Consider the following 15998-nt stretch of genomic DNA (forward strand, 5'->3'; position numbering starts at 1 on the left):
AGCCCTCTGCTGTGAGTGCGCAGAGCAGGGGGTGAAGCTTTGTGGCCCAGATCACCTCAGCTCCAGCAGTTTGTCCTCCCAGGCCCAGTTTTTGGGGAGTTCTGGCACCAGGGCTGCGAGCTGCCCTAGGAAAGGCGTTTGCTCTTCTGGTCCTGACCTTCCCATGAGAATTTCTTGAAATCTGTGGCGTCCAAATGCAAAGGTTTTTTTTTTTCCTCACCTGCTGACTCAGGAATGCCCAGCTGAGCTGGCAGTGACAGCCTTACTGGCAGGTGCTGATCCCCCCGTCACACAGCGCAGAGATGTCGGTGTTGGGTGGTGTGGATGCTCGCAGGAGAACAGGAATTGGAGAAGAGCAGTTTAATCCATTGGCTGATGAGGGACCGGGCCCTTTTCTGTCCTGTACGGGATCAGAGTTGGGCTTTCCTTGGGAAAAAATGAGATGAGCAGTAACAAACAAAGCTCAGTTCTCCCGAGGACAAGTGGTGGGTTTGGGTCGGGCCTCAGGGCACGCGTGCTGTGGAAGCCTTCAGCTCATCCCCAGGTAACGGTTCGGGAGGTTTCTGCCCACGTTTTGAAGCAGTGCGGGGCTCATCTTTGCTTTCTGCCCTGGGCAGCTGGAGCTGCACTGCTACCCGCGCGGCTCCCTTCTGTCGGGGTGTTGAAGCCCTTTTGGTGCCCGCTGCCGTTTGTGCAGTGAACGTTGGGTGTCCGGAGCGCTACCTTCAGGTTCCTGCCTTCTTCTTCTGCCTGAAAAGTCCGTCTTTGTTTTTCAGTTCAAAGAAGAGATTTCCAGGCGGTTCAAAGCCAAACAGGATCAGCTGGTTCTGATCTTCGCTGGGAAGATCCTGAAGGACGGAGACACTCTGAATCAACACGGGATCAAAGACGGGCTGACCGTGCATTTGGTCATTAAGACTCCACAGAAGTAAGGAACCGTTCGGCGTCGGGGGGGCTGGGAGCAGGCGGTGAGAAGAGCGGCTGTGGCTCTGAGCTCTCCTCGCTGCGCAGCTCTGGTTTATCGCTTGGCCCAGCTTCTGTTGCGCACCTGTGTGAGCCCGTGGGGGGGAAGGCCTCGTTAAGGCAATTAGCGTGGCTTTGTGTGCGCGGAGCCTTCGCCACTGGCAGCCTGGGCAGAAACCATTGGAACGTGGTTGTGTCCTGGATCTGATCACGATGACTCACTGTTAGCAGAAATTACCTTCCCAGCAGCAGTGCTGCAAGCACTGCCCAGGGTTCCTCTCACTTCCTGCTGTGCGCCCTCGCCCTGCAGACTCCAAAGGTAACGAAGCCCTGTCCTGGCTTTTCGTTCTGTTCTCTGCCCGCCGTAGGGAGTCGCAGAATCATAGAACCACCAAGGTTGGCAAAGACCTCAAAGCTCATCCAGTCCAACCGTTCCCCCATTCCCAACAGCTCCCACTAAACCACGTCCCTCAACACAGCATCCAGCCTCTCCTTGAACACCCGCAGGGTCGGTGACTCCACCGCCTCCCTGGGCAGTAAAGTTGATGAAAGGGGTCGTGCTTATTGGCAGTGCTCACTGAAGGCACTGCAGCCCCTCCTGTGCTCGGAGAAACCAACTGCTTGTTCTCCTGCTTCCTTCTTTGGTTAAGCTTCCCGTCTGCTTTGTCCTCTGCTCCTGCTTGGGGGTTTCCAACGTCGGTCAGATGGGTCTGGAAAACACCAAGGGACCTTCGGGTTTGGTGTTCAGAAGTCCTGGAATGCGTGTGGGAAGGGAAAGGGACGTGGAGAAGGGAATCCTCCTGGGTTTGGGAAAGAGGAAATGATGTGCTCTTGGCTGTTTGAGTGACAGAATGGCGTTCCTTAGTTGAGGTGAGTGAAGGGAATGTTGGGTTCTGCCTCGTTTGAAAGCTCTTCAGTGTTCTTGAGCCCAGGACTGTCACTGCACGACTGCAGCTGCCTCAGAGAACCATTTAAAAGCTCTTTTTAAAAGGCCTGTGAAAGTCCTGAGGGAGAGCTGTGATTATGAGGCACTGCTGGGGTTGGATAACTGAGCAAAGCCGATGCGCTGCATCGCTGCTCTGCGGCTGGCGGTGCTGCGTGCCTGGTGAAGGGAGCTGTGCTGAACTTGTGCTGGGATGAGAAATCTTTGTGAGGGACGGCCAATAAATGTGAGAGGTGAATTCGTAGCCACTGGGACAGAAATGCTCTGCAGCTCCACGGGATGCTCGCTGCTGTCTGCCTCCTGTTCTCTGCACTGTAAGGCAGGGACTTATTTGCCCCAGCGAGCATCGTAGCATTCAGCACACAAGAGAAGCTGCAGCCAGGCCGGCTGCTCTTTGCCCCTTGCAGCAGCCCTGCCGTAACCTCCTGTGGTTTCTGCGGGAGCTGCAGGAGGATTTTCCCATTCAGAGCAAACTCGTTGCTCAAGGATACGGCGAGGTGAAAGTTCGGCCTGGTTCAGGCCGGAGCTCAGCGAGAGCATTGGCTGCTCCGTGTGGGTCGGCTGCTGTGCAGCAGGGGGGAAGGTGGCTCCTGGCAGATGGGAGGCAGCTGGGGGCCACAGCCGTGCATCCGTACAGGTGGGAATGGGAATGGGATGGGAATGGGAATGGGATGGGAATGGGAATGGGAATGGGAACGGCCTGCTGCCGCCCGGAGGGAAGCCTGCGCAGAGGACGCCGCTCTGCTCTCCCGAGTGCCAGAAGCGTAACGGCTCGTTTTGTTTCTTTGCAGGGTCCAAGATCCAACATCTGCTGCTTCTGCCCCCGGTGCTGCTTCTGCCCCCACCACAGCATCCCCTTCTCCTGCTGCCCCATCTCAGCCTTCCACATCCAGCGGCGCCGCTCCGGACGCGGGGGGCGGCGGCCGACGGAGCAGCGGCTCGGGGGGTCTGGGAGGTCCTGGAGACGGAGGCCCCAACAGCGCCACGTCGATCCTTTGTAAGTGGGGCCCACGAGGAAGTCAGGGAAGAAGCGTTCCTGAGGTGTAGGTGGAGGGGTTGGGTTTTTGGCCCTGTGATTGTTTCTCCTGCTCACCTGAGTCGTTTGCCTGCTCAGGACCGCCCCCAAGCCCTCTGTGCAGGGGATCCCCCTGAGAGCCGCCTGCTCGGGGCTCCCCCAGCTCCGTGTGGGCGCAGTTCAGCCCCTGAATGTCCTCTCCTTCCGCCGCGGCCGTCGTTCCCTGACCCTCAGCTCTCTCCTCCCTCCCGCGTTGTTCCCTCTGCAGCTGGCTTCGGTGGCATCACTGGGCTGGGCAACCTGGGCATGGGCTCTGCCAACTTCATGGAGCTCCAGCAGCAGATGCAGCGACAGCTGATGTCCAACCCGGAGATGCTCTCTCAGATCATGGAGAACCCCTTGGTGCAAAACATGATGTCGAACCCCGACCTCATGCGGCAGATGATCATGGCCAACCCGCAGATGCAGCAGCTGATGGAGCGAAATCCGGAGATCAGCCACATGCTGAACAACCCGGAGCTGATGAGGCAGGTGGGTCGGCGCGCCGCGACGGATCCGAGCGCTGCCACAGTTTGTGGTGGCTCAGCTTCAGAGCTGCTCTAGCAGGGGGTGTGGGAATGCAGAACGGTGGATTGAAGGATCTCCTCCTTCTCCTTCCCACTGAAAACCCCTCGCAGACAGGCGGTGGTCTCAAGTGAAATAAACAGCCATTACTCAGCCCGCGTGCGTGCGGCTCTTCCTCCCTGTCAGAGCTGCTGATCTATTGAGTGTTGGGCAGAAAAGGGCTCTGGGATCGTTGCAGTGCGCCGCACACGAGGCCGCTGTGTTCTGATCCGTGCACGGGAGCAAAAGGAGTCACAGAGAAGTGAAGCTGCCCTGCATGTGTTCTGCTGTTCTCTTTTTCTGCTGGTGGATGAACACAGGCTGCACAGCTGTGCTGTGGTACCCGTAAAATATTGCACTGGTGATGGGCCGGGGTCCTGGAGGGCTCTATTTTCTGCACAGCCCCAGAGGAGAGATGGCCTTGCACCCTGGAGGACACGGGGAGGCAGCATGAGGGGAAACTTGAGCGTTAGGCAGCCCTCAGCAGGGCTCTGCTGCTCCCAGGAGGACTGCTCTGCATGTGTTTCCGTGTGGCTGCTGAAGGAGCCCAGTTTCCATGCGCTTCCCATTATCTTGTTTTAATTTCAGCCGTGTCGGCCCTACGTGACATTGCAGAGCTGCAGGGCTCAATTGTGGATGTTTGGGATTTATGCAGCTCCCAGGATGTCTGGGTGCTCCTTGAGCAGGAGGGAGCCGTCAGGAGCCTGGAGCTGACGAACTGCTCGGTTTTCCTCCAGCAGGAAGATCCCAGCTCTTCCATCTCAGGCTTTTGAATGCAGTCCGCCTGCTTTGAGTGGGAACATGTGGCAGTTGGATGTTCGGATGTTCCGATACTGCTTAGAAGTCAGACAGTCCCACAGAGCTGAGCTGGGGCTGTAAAGGCAGAGAGCTGAGCGAGGTGGGAGGAGCCAGCATCGCCGGGCTCTCCTTGCTTGGATAAATGATCTCTCTGCTCCCCGGCTGTGAAACGGGTTTAATTATCCTCTTCCTTCTGGGAGCTCACAGTGAACTCTGAGTGCTCGGCTGGCGGCTCAGCGTTGCGCTGCTGGGCTGCTCACAACCTCGGGGTGCACTTTGCTCTGCTGGGCGCACGCGGGCCCAGCCGTTCCACGTTCTCCTCTCTGGCAGACCATGGAGCTGGCCCGTAACCCCGCCATGATGCAGGAGATGATGAGGAACCAGGACCGTGCTTTGAGCAACCTCGAGAGCATTCCAGGAGGGTACAACGCCCTGCGCCGCATGTACACGGACATCCAGGAGCCCATGTTCAGCGCCGCCAGGGAGCAGGTATGGAGCGCGGCTCTGCAGCACGGCTCTGCAGCACGGCTCTGCAGCGCAGCATAGCGCGCTGAGAAGGGAAGCTGGTTGTTCCTTCTCCAGCCGCAGCTCCTGGTCTTCTCCCTCCGGAGGTGACGAACGCAGCTGGAAGGAGAGGCGGTGCGGTGCTGGCTGGCTGCTTTCATTGCAGGGGTTGGGGATGTGAGCTGTCCTTTGCTGTCCAAGTAGGCAGATACCCAGGTGCCCAGATGCTGCAGCTCCGTTAGCGCGGTGGGGCTCTGTGTCAGCTCCAGCCTGACACCTTTGGGTCAGCTTTGGAGCACGGGAGGAGCGAGCAGGTCTGTCTGCGAGCTGTGCAGACGTCCTCCGGGCTGACGCTCCCTGTGGGTTTGGCTGGGTGCTGATGGCTCGTGGGTGTTTGGAAGCCCGGCCCGGGGCTCTGGCCATTTCTTGAGCTGGGGTTTCTCTGAATGTGGCGCCTTGTGGATTGCACACTTCTCAGGAGGCAAACTCTGGTGTGTGTTCAGCAATCTGAGCACGAGCGATTGCTTCCCAGCTCACACAGCGACGGGCTGAGTCCGGCTTTCCCCATTGGGCTGACTAATGAGGCTGTTTCTTCTCTCTCCCTTCCCCAGTTTGGCAACAACCCCTTCTCTTCCTTGACGGGGAGCTCCGAGAGCTCCAGCTCTCAGCCTTTGCGGACAGAAAACAGAGAGCCGTTACCAAACCCCTGGAGCCCCAGCCCCCCTGCTTCACAGAGCCAGGCGCCCAGCAGCGAAGGGAGCGCTGGCTCAGGAAGCACCCAGAGCACCCCGACCGTGTCCAACCCCTTTGGGCTCAATGCTGCTAGCTTTGGGGCAGGTACGTGACGAGAGGGACCGGGACGGTCCGGTGGCACCGAGCAGCCGGGCGTCGGTGGGGGTTTTGCTGCAGAACGGGGCTGCTGTGCAGGCAGGCATTACTGCAACTGCACCAGGGTTGGGTTATTTCCTGTGCGACTGGAGGAGCGCCGCTGTCCCTGCAGGCCTTGAGAGCTCGGCAGAGAGGGAAGGCCTTCCCTGTTGGCCCGTGGGTGAAGTAAAGGTGCTGTGGCACTGCTCTGCATTGCGCTGCAAGGAGTTTTCCTTTGTTTTCTCTTTCCTTCACCCTTGCAGGCATGTTTAACAGCCCGGAGATGCAAGGTCTCCTGCAGCAGATTTCAGAGAATCCTCAGCTGATGCAGAATATGATCTCTGCCCCTTACATGAGGAGCATGATGCAGACCCTTGCCCAGAACCCAGACTTTGCAGCACAGGTAACAGCTGTTGTATCTGCTATTCGTGATCAGGCAGTACTTGAGCACAGTGCTTGTGAGAACAGTCTGCTCCCGTAGTCAGAGAGGTTTGTCTTGCAGAAAGCTGAGCCGAGTGAGTGTAAACAATTCTGTTCAGTTTCTCTGTAGCTCGAAGGCAGACACGACGGTGGGCCCTGCGTTTTAGTGGAGCCACTCACAGGAGGAGGGGGCTTTCAGGGGAGCACAGGGGTGGCCCTTCTCTGCCCGTGGGTCCTGTTCAACAACGCTGCCAGGAACTGAGCTGTCTTGTGTCAGTCTTTCAGTTCCCATAGGCAGGAAAACACGACGAGAGCCTGGGGAGAAAGTCGGGGACACGAGCGTCGTGTTCTTTGGGGCTGGGTTACATGGAGCGTTACAGCCGTGGGCAGCAATGCTCTGATCCTCTGTGTGCCGTCTCTTGCTAGATCATGGTAAATGTTCCCCTCTTTGCTGGGAACCCACAGCTTCAAGAACAGCTCCGCCTTCAGCTCCCAGTCTTCCTGCAGCAGGTAACAGCCCCTGTCTGGCCCTGGGGGGGGGTTGGCGCAGGGGAAGGAGAGGGGGAGCTTGTTTGGGCACGGCAATGTAAATGAGGTAACCTAAATTACCTCAGGGTTGACTTGAAATGAGACGAGCTCAGCCGCGTGAAACCCCTGTGTGGACGCTCTCTCCCAGTAATGAGTTTACGAAAATTAGCCTGGCTAATTGCGCTTGAGCAGCTGGTTCACTTGAGTGGATCAAAACGGCTTTAATTGTGGAGGCACGCGTGCCCCGTCCTAATCTGATTCTCCTACTTCATGTGGGAGATGTGATGGAAGCTCTGGGAGTGTGGAGCTGGAGGGGCGGGGAGGGGAGCCCAGCGCTGAGGCTGGCTGTGCTGCAGCGCCGTGCTGAGCTGCCCTGCCTGCAGCTCTGGCTGCTCACGGCCGCCGTGTCTCTCCTTCGTTCCCAGATGCAGAACCCAGACTCCCTGTCCATTCTCACCAACCCCCGCGCCATGCAGGCGCTCCTCCAGATCCAGCAGGGGCTCCAGACGCTGCAAACGGAGGCCCCAGGACTGGTGCCAAGGTAAGGAGCTCCTCGGGGCGCGATGCTGCGGGCAGGGCGTGCTGGAGGCCGGCAGGCAGCCTGGCGCCCGTTCACCCAGCAGATCTGCTCGGGAGCGCTGTGCGTGCGCCTGCAGGGCTCTGGGCTCCAGCTGATGGGCGCTTCCCGTTTGTTTGCGTTTCGTGGGGGGAGTCCTTGACCTTCTCTGTTTGGGGAAAAGATTTGGGAACCGTTTGGTCCCTCCTCTGAGTTTCGTTTGAGGTATTTAAGTGTCAGGGGGGCTCAGTTTTACTCTGAGGAATGAGATGCGCGCCGTGGGGCTGGGTGGGTAAGTGAGGGCACGCTGTGCTGCCGGGTGCCCTCGGGCCCTCTGCTCTTTGTCCGTGCGCAGTCTCTGCTCAGTCTCTGCAGTCTTTTGGGGCTGTGCTGTGTTAGGATGGCTTGCTCCCAGCGGTGCTGTGGCTGGGATACGAGCACAGCCAGTCGTGGAGCGTGACCAGCCTGGCCGAGCCTGCTGGCTCCCTGTGCTGCCTCACCCTCGCAAGGTAGGCAGGGGACAGCCAGAAGTGCCGGCTCGCCTCTGAGCAAACCCTGCCTTCCTCTGCAGCCTCGGCTCCTTTGGCATGCCTCGAATGCCCCCGTCCTCCACAGGAGGAAGCACAATCCCGGAGAACCCCGTTCCCTCCGCTTCGACGCCGGCCAGTGCCTCTCCAGCCGGGGGCGGTAACCCCCAGCAGCAGCTCATGCAGCAGATGATCCAGCTGCTGGCCGGAGGAAGCTCTCAAGTATGTAATCGTGGAGTCGTAGGATGCCTTAGGGTGGAAGGGATCTCAAAGATCATCCACTTCCTGAGCCCGCGCTCCGTCTGCTCAGGGTCTGTCCACAGCCTCCGGCACCTCCAGGGCTGGGGCACCCACAGCTCTGGGCAGCACGCGGTGCCCTCTGAGCAAAGAATTTCCACCTAACGTCTGAAGTCTCCCCTCCTTTACTTGAAAGCCTTGTCCTGTCCCCGTATGCCCACGCAGATCGCTCTCCCTCCGATTCATGAGCTCCCCGTAAGTCCTGGGTGCCCATTTTCGTGCCGGTGGGCTTCTCGGGGGCACCGCTGGGTAAGCTCAGCTTGTCCTGCTCCCACCCCCCCCCAGGGCCGTGGTTCAGCAGCCGGCTCCCTTTGGCTCTGCTGCTTTCTGCCGAGTTTGCTTTGGTCCCAGGCCGGGTTGGTTCTTGGGCCGTGAAACGCAGGGTGCCGGCCGTCCTGTTTGCCGCAGGCGTGGAGCGGCCCGTGCGCGGCGAGGCTGCTCTGCCGAAGCCGCTGAGATCCGGGGCGCTGGATCGCAGCGCTGAAGGCACGGAGGAATTGCAGCGCTGCCCCCGCTCCGCCTCGTGCCCGGATCCACCGCAGCTGAGCGCTTTGTCCTTTCCCTCTGCAGGCGCAGAGTCCCGAAGTGCGATTCCAACAGCAGCTGGAGCAGCTGAACGCCATGGGCTTCATTAACCGTGAGGCCAACCTGCAGGCGCTCATCGCCACGGGCGGGGACATCAACGCGGCCATTGAGAGACTGCTGGGCTCCCAGCCTTCCTAAGCTCCGTCCCGCCGCCCCGCAGATGTCAGCTCGCATCCATTCACGCGCAGGGGATCTTTCAGGAAAGCCCGCCGTCATTTTCATATCTGACAGCTGTCCATGTATTTAAAACAAAAAAGATACAGCTTAACCCCGACCTTCCTACTAAGTTAAGATTTCATGTTGAAATGCTCTTTAACTGGCTTGTATGTGGATTCCAGTTCTCATCGTGGCCACAGAGACTTCAGATGTGTATTTTTCCTCAATATGCCCTCTGTTTCAGACACTCTTCTCTCTCTCTCTAGATGGTAGAGGCGATACTCCTAGTTATTTACCTGAATGATTGTGTTTTGAGTAGCTTGATTTTAACTGTACATGATTCCCTCCCTTCGCCCTCCTTTCAGGCAGATATTTAAAACTTGAGCCAAGTTTGCTTTCCGGTTCTTTCTCCCGGCATCTTCTTGGGGATAATAGAGCAAAAGAAAAATCGCAGCGACTTGGAAATTTCTGATGTCGTTTGTCTTAATAATTCCATGGGACGAATGGGGCCCTCGGCGCGCGGGGGGCTGCCGCCTCCGGCTCCAGGGCTGGCCTGCGTGCAAACCACGCCTGGAGTGGGGTCTCTGCGCAGCTGGGATGGCGACGCGGAGCCCCGGCGGCCTTCAGGGACGGGCTTTGCTGTCGTGGAAGCCGAGCTGAAGGCGCCGTGCGGAAGAAGGCGTTGCAGAGGCTGCTGCTGCCCCAGCGCTCCGCTCCTCGCGCGGCCGCGTCGCGTCTTCTTCTGCTCTGCGGGTTCGGTATCTGTAAAAACGAGAGGAGATGGAAAGATCCGATCTCTTCACTCAAAAGCGTCGGTGTCCGCGTGCTTCCCAGCCCGGCGCCATCCTCATTTCCCCCCCTCCCCGTTGTGGTGCGTTTGAACCACGCTGCATTCCGTGGAGGACCAACCTTTCCCCAGGGTCTCCGGGGCCGTGTGGTTTGCAGACCAGGTTTATCAACGAGAAAACAACAACAAATAATAAATGCGCACAACCATCCGTCTCCCTGCGCTCCGTGTATCGTCCTTGATTGCCGCTGATTGAGTTTGCCTCGTTACCTCCTGATGAATCTCTCACCCTGGGGCAGAGGGTGGGGGTCGGTGCAGCCCCTACCTCTCCGGCCCTCCTTCCCAGAATCACAGAAGGGCCAGGGTTGGGAGGGACCTCAAGGATCACGGATCTCCAACCCCCCCACCGCAGGCAGGGTCACCAACCTCCACGTTTAATACTAGACCAGGCTGCCTGGTCCTTCCCTTCACCGCAGCAATCCCACATTTAATGCAATTCTTCCCTTTTTTCCGTAGGGGAGGATGGGGCAGGGAGGGAAGGGGAGAGGCGGCAGCAGCCCTGCAGCTGCAAAGAAAAGCGCATGGGGGGCTGAGCAGCACCGCAGCGTGGAGCTGAGGTTGCAGGAGCTGGGGCAGCGCGTGGGGCCCGGCAGTTTGTCCCAGGCAGTGCTCATGGTTCCAGTCTTCCATTCCACGCTCTATTCTACCTCCTGGTGTCCTTGCAGCACAGTGCCAGCCCAGCCAGCGGCCCCTGCCTTCATCCCACGCTCTTCCTCTCTCGCCCTCTGGATGAGCTCTCCTCACTGACTCAGGAGAATGACTGATGAGCATAGGTGCCAAAATCACGATCTATCGCGGAGCTGTAGGGGCTGGAAGGGACCTCAGAGGTCATGGAGTCCAGCCCCTGCACAGCAGCTCCCTGCAGCAGGCTGCGCAGCTCAGTGCACAGGAAGCTCTGCGATGCCTGCAGAGAAGGAGAACCCGCGGCCTCCCTGGGCAGCTCAGCGCTGTGCCGCCCCCGTTGTGAAGGATCCCTTCCCATATCGGTGCAGACCTTCCCACGCTGCGCTTCGTGGCCATTTCCCCCATCCCCACGGAGCGCTGAGAAGAGCCTGGCCGTGTCCCTTTGACAACCACACTCAAGAGATCTACGGACACTGATCCGATCACCTCCCAGCCTTCCTTTCTGGGGGCTGAAAGCCCCGGGTCGCTCAGCCTGTCCTCACAGGAGATGCTCCAGGCCCCGCATCACCTCTGCTCCCTCTGCTGCATCTCTGCAGGAGATCCCTGTCGTTTTGAACGGAGTCCAGAATCAGTCCGGATCAGAACCAGAGCCCAGTGTTCCAAGCATGGCCTCACCAGGGCAAAGCAGAGAAGGGGGGTCACCTCCCTTGCCCTGCTGGCCACGCTCCCCTTCATGCTCTTAATGCCCCCAGGGTCCCGCTGGCCCTCCTGGCCACCAGGGCACACAGCCCACAGACGACCTGTCGCCCACTAGGAGCCCCAGGTCCCCCTCTGCAGAGCTCCTCTCCAGCAGCTCGACCCCAGTGCATTTATTCCTCCCCGGCTGCAAGACTCTGCCCTTGCTCTTGTTAAACCCCCTCTGGTTTCCTGCTGCCCAGCTCTCAGCCTGCCCACGGCTCGTCGCTCAGCACTCAGCCCTCATTTCGGAGCATCCCACCAGTTTGGCTGCCTGTCCTTGGGTGACACCGATGGGGTGGTGGGAGATAAGGAGGATGGAGAGGAATATCTCTGCCCATCGCATCCCTACCTACACCCGGAGAGACACAGCTCAGCCTCGGGTGGAGGCCCCGGCTGCTTCTCTCTTCCATTACTGTGTTTCTCCTGCTGAAGATTCCCTGTTAGAACAGAATGCCTTCCAACACGGCTTCCAGTCTGTCACGCTGCATCCATAACCAGGCGGCAAGGGAGAGCTCAGCGCGTAATGCAACGATGCAACAGCCCTGTTCCTACAAACGGGCCACTAGAAGGCACTGTGTGCCTGCTGCTTCAAATCAACGCGCGGCCGATGGGGGGAAGTGCTTCTCTTGAAGGCAACCACAGCAACAGCCAGAGGGGTTAATGGGGACATTGCACCAGAGGGGTTGATGGGGACATTGCAAAGCGCAGCGTCCGTTCGTGGTGCAGAGCGCTTTGGCAGGTTCACACTGTGCTGAATTTGTGTTCCTCGTGTCTGCAGTCCTCGCTCTTTCCATGAGCTGCAGCACCAAAAGCCCGTTTAGCACCTGCCTGAAATGCTCGGACTGTTTCCTCCTGAGCACACGGCGATGGCTGTGCCCGCATTGCCTCGGCGGCGGCAGTTACTGCGCATCCCGCATTACGTTTCCTTGAGTCAGAAAAGCGCTTCCATCCAGGAATCCTCACCATCTCCCAGTGGTTCCCCTGTCGCTCGGCCCAGCGGCGCGGCCAGCCTCCGTCAGTCACACTGCTGGCTCACAGGTGGCTCCGCTTTGCTGCTCTGTGAGTCCGGCAAATTGCTGCCTTCCTTCTCTTCCATCAGCAGGGCTCTCTGTCGAGAAACTTGGTGGCCATTTAAACCCAGGAATTCAGCGAACTCGCAGCCCATGGCACACAGCCCTCTGCTGTCGTTGTGGCATCTTATTATCGCGCAGCAAAGCTCCACCCTGCCGTGGAGGCCCCCACTCATGCTCAGGAGCTGACAAATCCTCGCAACTCGCTGGGCTGTTCTCTGGGTGAGAGGTGGGTTGTGGTTTTGCAGTAGCAGCTTCCAGGATTTTCTGCATGCAGTATCGGCCTTTACTGAACTCCTATGTGAAACAGTTGGTTTTCTTCTGCTAAGAAAGCTACTGAGCAGAGTAAAGATTTGGGGCGCTCTGAGTGGGGTAGAACTGAGCCAGGCAAAACATGAGGCAAATACAGAGAGTGGAGAGAGAGCCCAGCACGGGGCAGCAGAACGTGTTGCTCATTCTTGGAATCATTGCCCTCCTAATCCATGGAAAGCACAAATTCACCAAAGACACGACGTGTTGGGGACTGGGCTGACGTGGAGGTGAATCAGAGCAGCGGCGCGGGGCAGACCGTGAGCCTGAGGCGCTCAGCCTCTGAGCAGCAGCAGAGCCGCACTGCGCCGCCTGGGGCCACGGGACGGACGCCGCCGACAGGCGCGACTCCTCCCTGCCAACCCTGCAGCCATGAGTGAACACGGCTGCTGCCACCAACATCCCTAACCTGAAATCTGGGACTCGGATTTTTTCTCACGCTGGTTAACAGCGCCCAGGTTCGCTGAGGCTTTGCTCCCCGTGTCGGGGTTTTCCTACTCTCCTGCTGCAATCCGGAAGGCGAATGCCACGCACTCATTGCTTAACTTGGCCAGTGGGTTTGCTGCCACTGGCTGCGTCTTCAACAGTCCTATCAACTGCCCCCCAGCCTTGGACCAAACTATCGCTCCTCCCATCCATCATTAAATCAGCAGGACTGGGCTGCTGTCCTTGGGTTCACATTCAGCCAACGATCCAATCTCCAAGAAGCGATCTGCTGCTTCTCTCGTCCTTCCAACACCTCACAGGGCGCTGCTTCACCCACCTCCTGCTTTTAACTTCCCTTCTATCGGCCGCATTTTGGCTCTGCCAGGCGTCCCCGACCCCGCACAGCTGGGTGAACCTGATTGAGATTTCTGTAACTTCTGGGGGTGCAACGCTGTTTTTCCCAGCTTGAAGCCAGACTGAAAACTTCTGATCTTCCGAAGCATGCTACTTCTGGCTTGTAATCTCAATACCTGCAAGATACCTGCAGGGAAAGCTCAATTCTGAGGCACCCTTCAGCAAATTATGTTGTATATACCACTGTAACTGTCACTCATAGAACATCAATACTCTCTTTTTGTATTGGTAATATTGGACTGGGCAAAATAAGCTCCTTTAATTTGAGAATTATTATATTTTAGCAAAATGCATAAGATAAAAACTTGTCTTGTTTTACCCTTACCCCTTTTTTTTTTTTTTTTGCATTTGACTGGTAAGACTTTCCCCGTTGGCCAGTAGCTCCTGCTGCTGCCCCAGCAGCCACCCGCGGCGGCAGCTCCCCGGCAGCCAGGCTCGGCCCGCTGACCCGCAGGCTTTGCCGTGAAATGGCGACAGCCGCTCCGCTGCCGCCGGGCCGCTCGCTCCTCCCACGCCGCTCGCAGCGCCGGTTGGGGCCGCCGGCTCCGGCCGCCTTCCGAGCGGCGTTTCGCAGGACTCGAGCGCTCTTTGGCTCCGGGTTTCGCGCTGATGCTCAGGAGAGCCGAACGCGGCCCCGCCAGCCCAGCCTCCTGGCCGGCTCTGCAGCCTGTGCTTCCATCGGCTGCTTTCATCTTTCCCACCCGGCCCCTCGCCTCGCAATGCGAGCCATTGCTGATCTGCTCCATACGGCTCGCTGAGCTGCTGGCAGTCTGTGCGATAAAACGAGTTCCCCGGTGGGTGGATATTGTTGCAGGAGCCACCAACCTCGGAGTCATCGGCAGCAGGGCTTTGGTTGCTTCTTGGGCTTCGTTGGTCCTGCAGGGAATGCTGCTGCTGCTGAAAAGGCACTCAAAGAACGGCAGAACGGCAGAACGGCAGAATGGCCGAGGTTGGAAAAGGCCTTTGAGATCCGCCCAGTCCAACCGTCCACCCGTCACCAATATTCTCACTAATCCTCGTCCCTCAGCACAAAATCCAGACGTTCCTTGAACACTCCGGGCTCGGTGACTCCATCGCTCCCTGGCAGCCCATTCCACTGCCTGACCTCTCCTGCTATTTCCTATATTTCCTAACGTCCAGCCTGAAGCTCCCCAGCGCATCCGGAGCCCATTCCCTCCGGTCCTATCCCTGCTACACGAGAGCAGAGGCCGACCCCCCGCTCACTGCAGCGTCCCTTCAGGCAGTTATGGGGAGCAACCAGGTCTCCCCCGAGCCCCCCCTTCTCCAGGCTGAAAGCTGCACTGGTTACAGCCAGCATAGAATGAAACCCTCCATTTCCGTGGCAGTTCTGAGAAGGATCCATCTGCCATTGTTGCCCTGGAAGGTTCCCTTCCTAACGCCCTGCTCGTGCCCTGGTCCTGCCCCCAGGTTCCTACAACTGCTTGGTAGCATCTGCTCCCTCAGTGTTTGATTGTGTTCCCTTAGGACCAATTTCCATCAAATACTAAAGGGCACCGCAGCGTGTCGTCTGCATACGCACCCGTCTGTCATCTGCTTTCCTCCCTTCTAAATCACTGATTAGATTCCCGTCCTCTCTAAAATACTTTAATAGAATCGCAGAACCACAGAATGGCGTGGGTTGAAAAGGCCAAACGGAAACAGGGGAGGCTGAGGTTGGATGTAGGAGGAAGTTTTTCACACAGGTGGTGAGGCACTGCTACAGGCTGCCCAAGGAGGCTGTGGATGCCCCAGCCCTGCAGGCGTTCAAGGCCAGGCTGGATGTGGCTCTGGGCAGCCTGGGCTGCTGGTTGGTGACCTGCACACAGCAGGGGTTGGAACTGATGCTCGCTGTGCTCCTTTCAACCCTGGCCATTCTGTGAGTCTATGATTCCATGGGTCCTTATGGCACCCTGTGGGTCCCTCCGAGTCTCGCTTTTTGCGCATGCGCACACCCGAAGGACCCGCGCACGCGCCCCTCCCCCTTGAGTAACGGCGGCGCTGTGCGGAGCGTGCGCAGCGCATGCGCAGAGAGCGGCGCGGCCCGGCCGTGAGGGGAGCCGGGCGGCCATGAGCGCGGCGGAGCCGCAGGGCGCCGGGCTGCGCTTCGCCGAGCGGGAGCTGAGGCGGCACGGATGGACGCGGGGTGAGCGCCGGCCCGATCGCTCCCGCTGAAGCGGCGGGGCGCGGCGCGGCGGCTGAAGGGTGTCTCTATCCGCAGGCCGCGGGCTGGGGAAGCGGGAGGACGGCATCGCGCGGCCCATCCGCCCGAGCGTCAAGTGCGGCACCGCGGGGGTGAGCGCGGCCTTCAGACCCCCCCCAGCCCCCGGATCGGCCCGCCGCCGCTCCTCACCCCCGTCCTTCACCGCAGGTGGGGCACGACGCTGCCGAGCAGTTCTCCTTCCACTGGTGGGATCACGTCTTCAACGAGGCGGCGGCCAACATCGCCGTGCGGGACGGGCAGGTGCGGGGCGGGCGGGGGGAGTTATTGGGGGGGGGAGGGGGGGGGAATCATTGCAGCCCTTCTGAGCGGTGCGGGCCCTCCGCAGAACCTCTGAGTGCTGCCTGGAGCCCCCCTTCCCCTCCCCACTGCTATCCAGAGCTCACAGTGCCATCTGCAGCTCCTCGCTAGCTGCCCAGTGCCACCTCCAGCCTCTCCCAGTGCCTCCAGTGCTGCCTGCAGACCCTGAGCATGCTCCCAGTGCCACCCAAAACTCCCCACAGCCCCCTGCTGCCATCTGCAGCCCCTCAATACCTCTGTTGCTGCCCCCTCCCCCCAGTACTGCCTTGAGCCCCTCCCAGTGCCCCCCC

At 59.2% G+C, this 15998-nt stretch overlaps 1 protein-coding gene and 1 long non-coding RNA gene across 2 annotated transcripts; both read left to right on the forward strand.

Annotated features, from left to right (window-relative positions):
• The first annotated feature begins 302 nt into the window (after positions 1–302).
• UBQLN4 (ubiquilin 4) lies at positions 303–9764 on the forward strand. The gene is made up of 11 exons (XM_042832202.1): positions 303–415; positions 668–928; positions 2698–2903; positions 3190–3452; positions 4653–4811; positions 5438–5663; positions 5957–6096; positions 6540–6623; positions 7067–7182; positions 7769–7946; positions 8592–9764. The coding sequence occupies exons 1-11, from the start codon at positions 303–305 to the stop codon at positions 8742–8744; spliced, it is 1899 nt and encodes a 632-aa protein (XP_042688136.1). The 3' UTR covers positions 8745–9764.
• Positions 9765–15259: 5495 nt separating this feature from the next.
• Positions 15260–15653, forward strand: LOC122167545. Its single transcript, XR_006171048.1, has 3 exons — positions 15260–15333; positions 15409–15482; positions 15559–15653. It is a non-coding gene; the product is annotated as an uncharacterized LOC122167545 (long non-coding RNA).
• The last annotated feature ends 345 nt before the right edge of the window (positions 15654–15998 follow it).

This window comes from Centrocercus urophasianus, unplaced genomic scaffold (genome assembly GCF_019232065.1).
Source record: "Centrocercus urophasianus isolate 14NV4802_14NV808 unplaced genomic scaffold, USGS_Curo_1.0 seq_1050, whole genome shotgun sequence".
NCBI classification, from domain to species: Eukaryota; Metazoa; Chordata; class Aves; order Galliformes; family Phasianidae; genus Centrocercus; species Centrocercus urophasianus.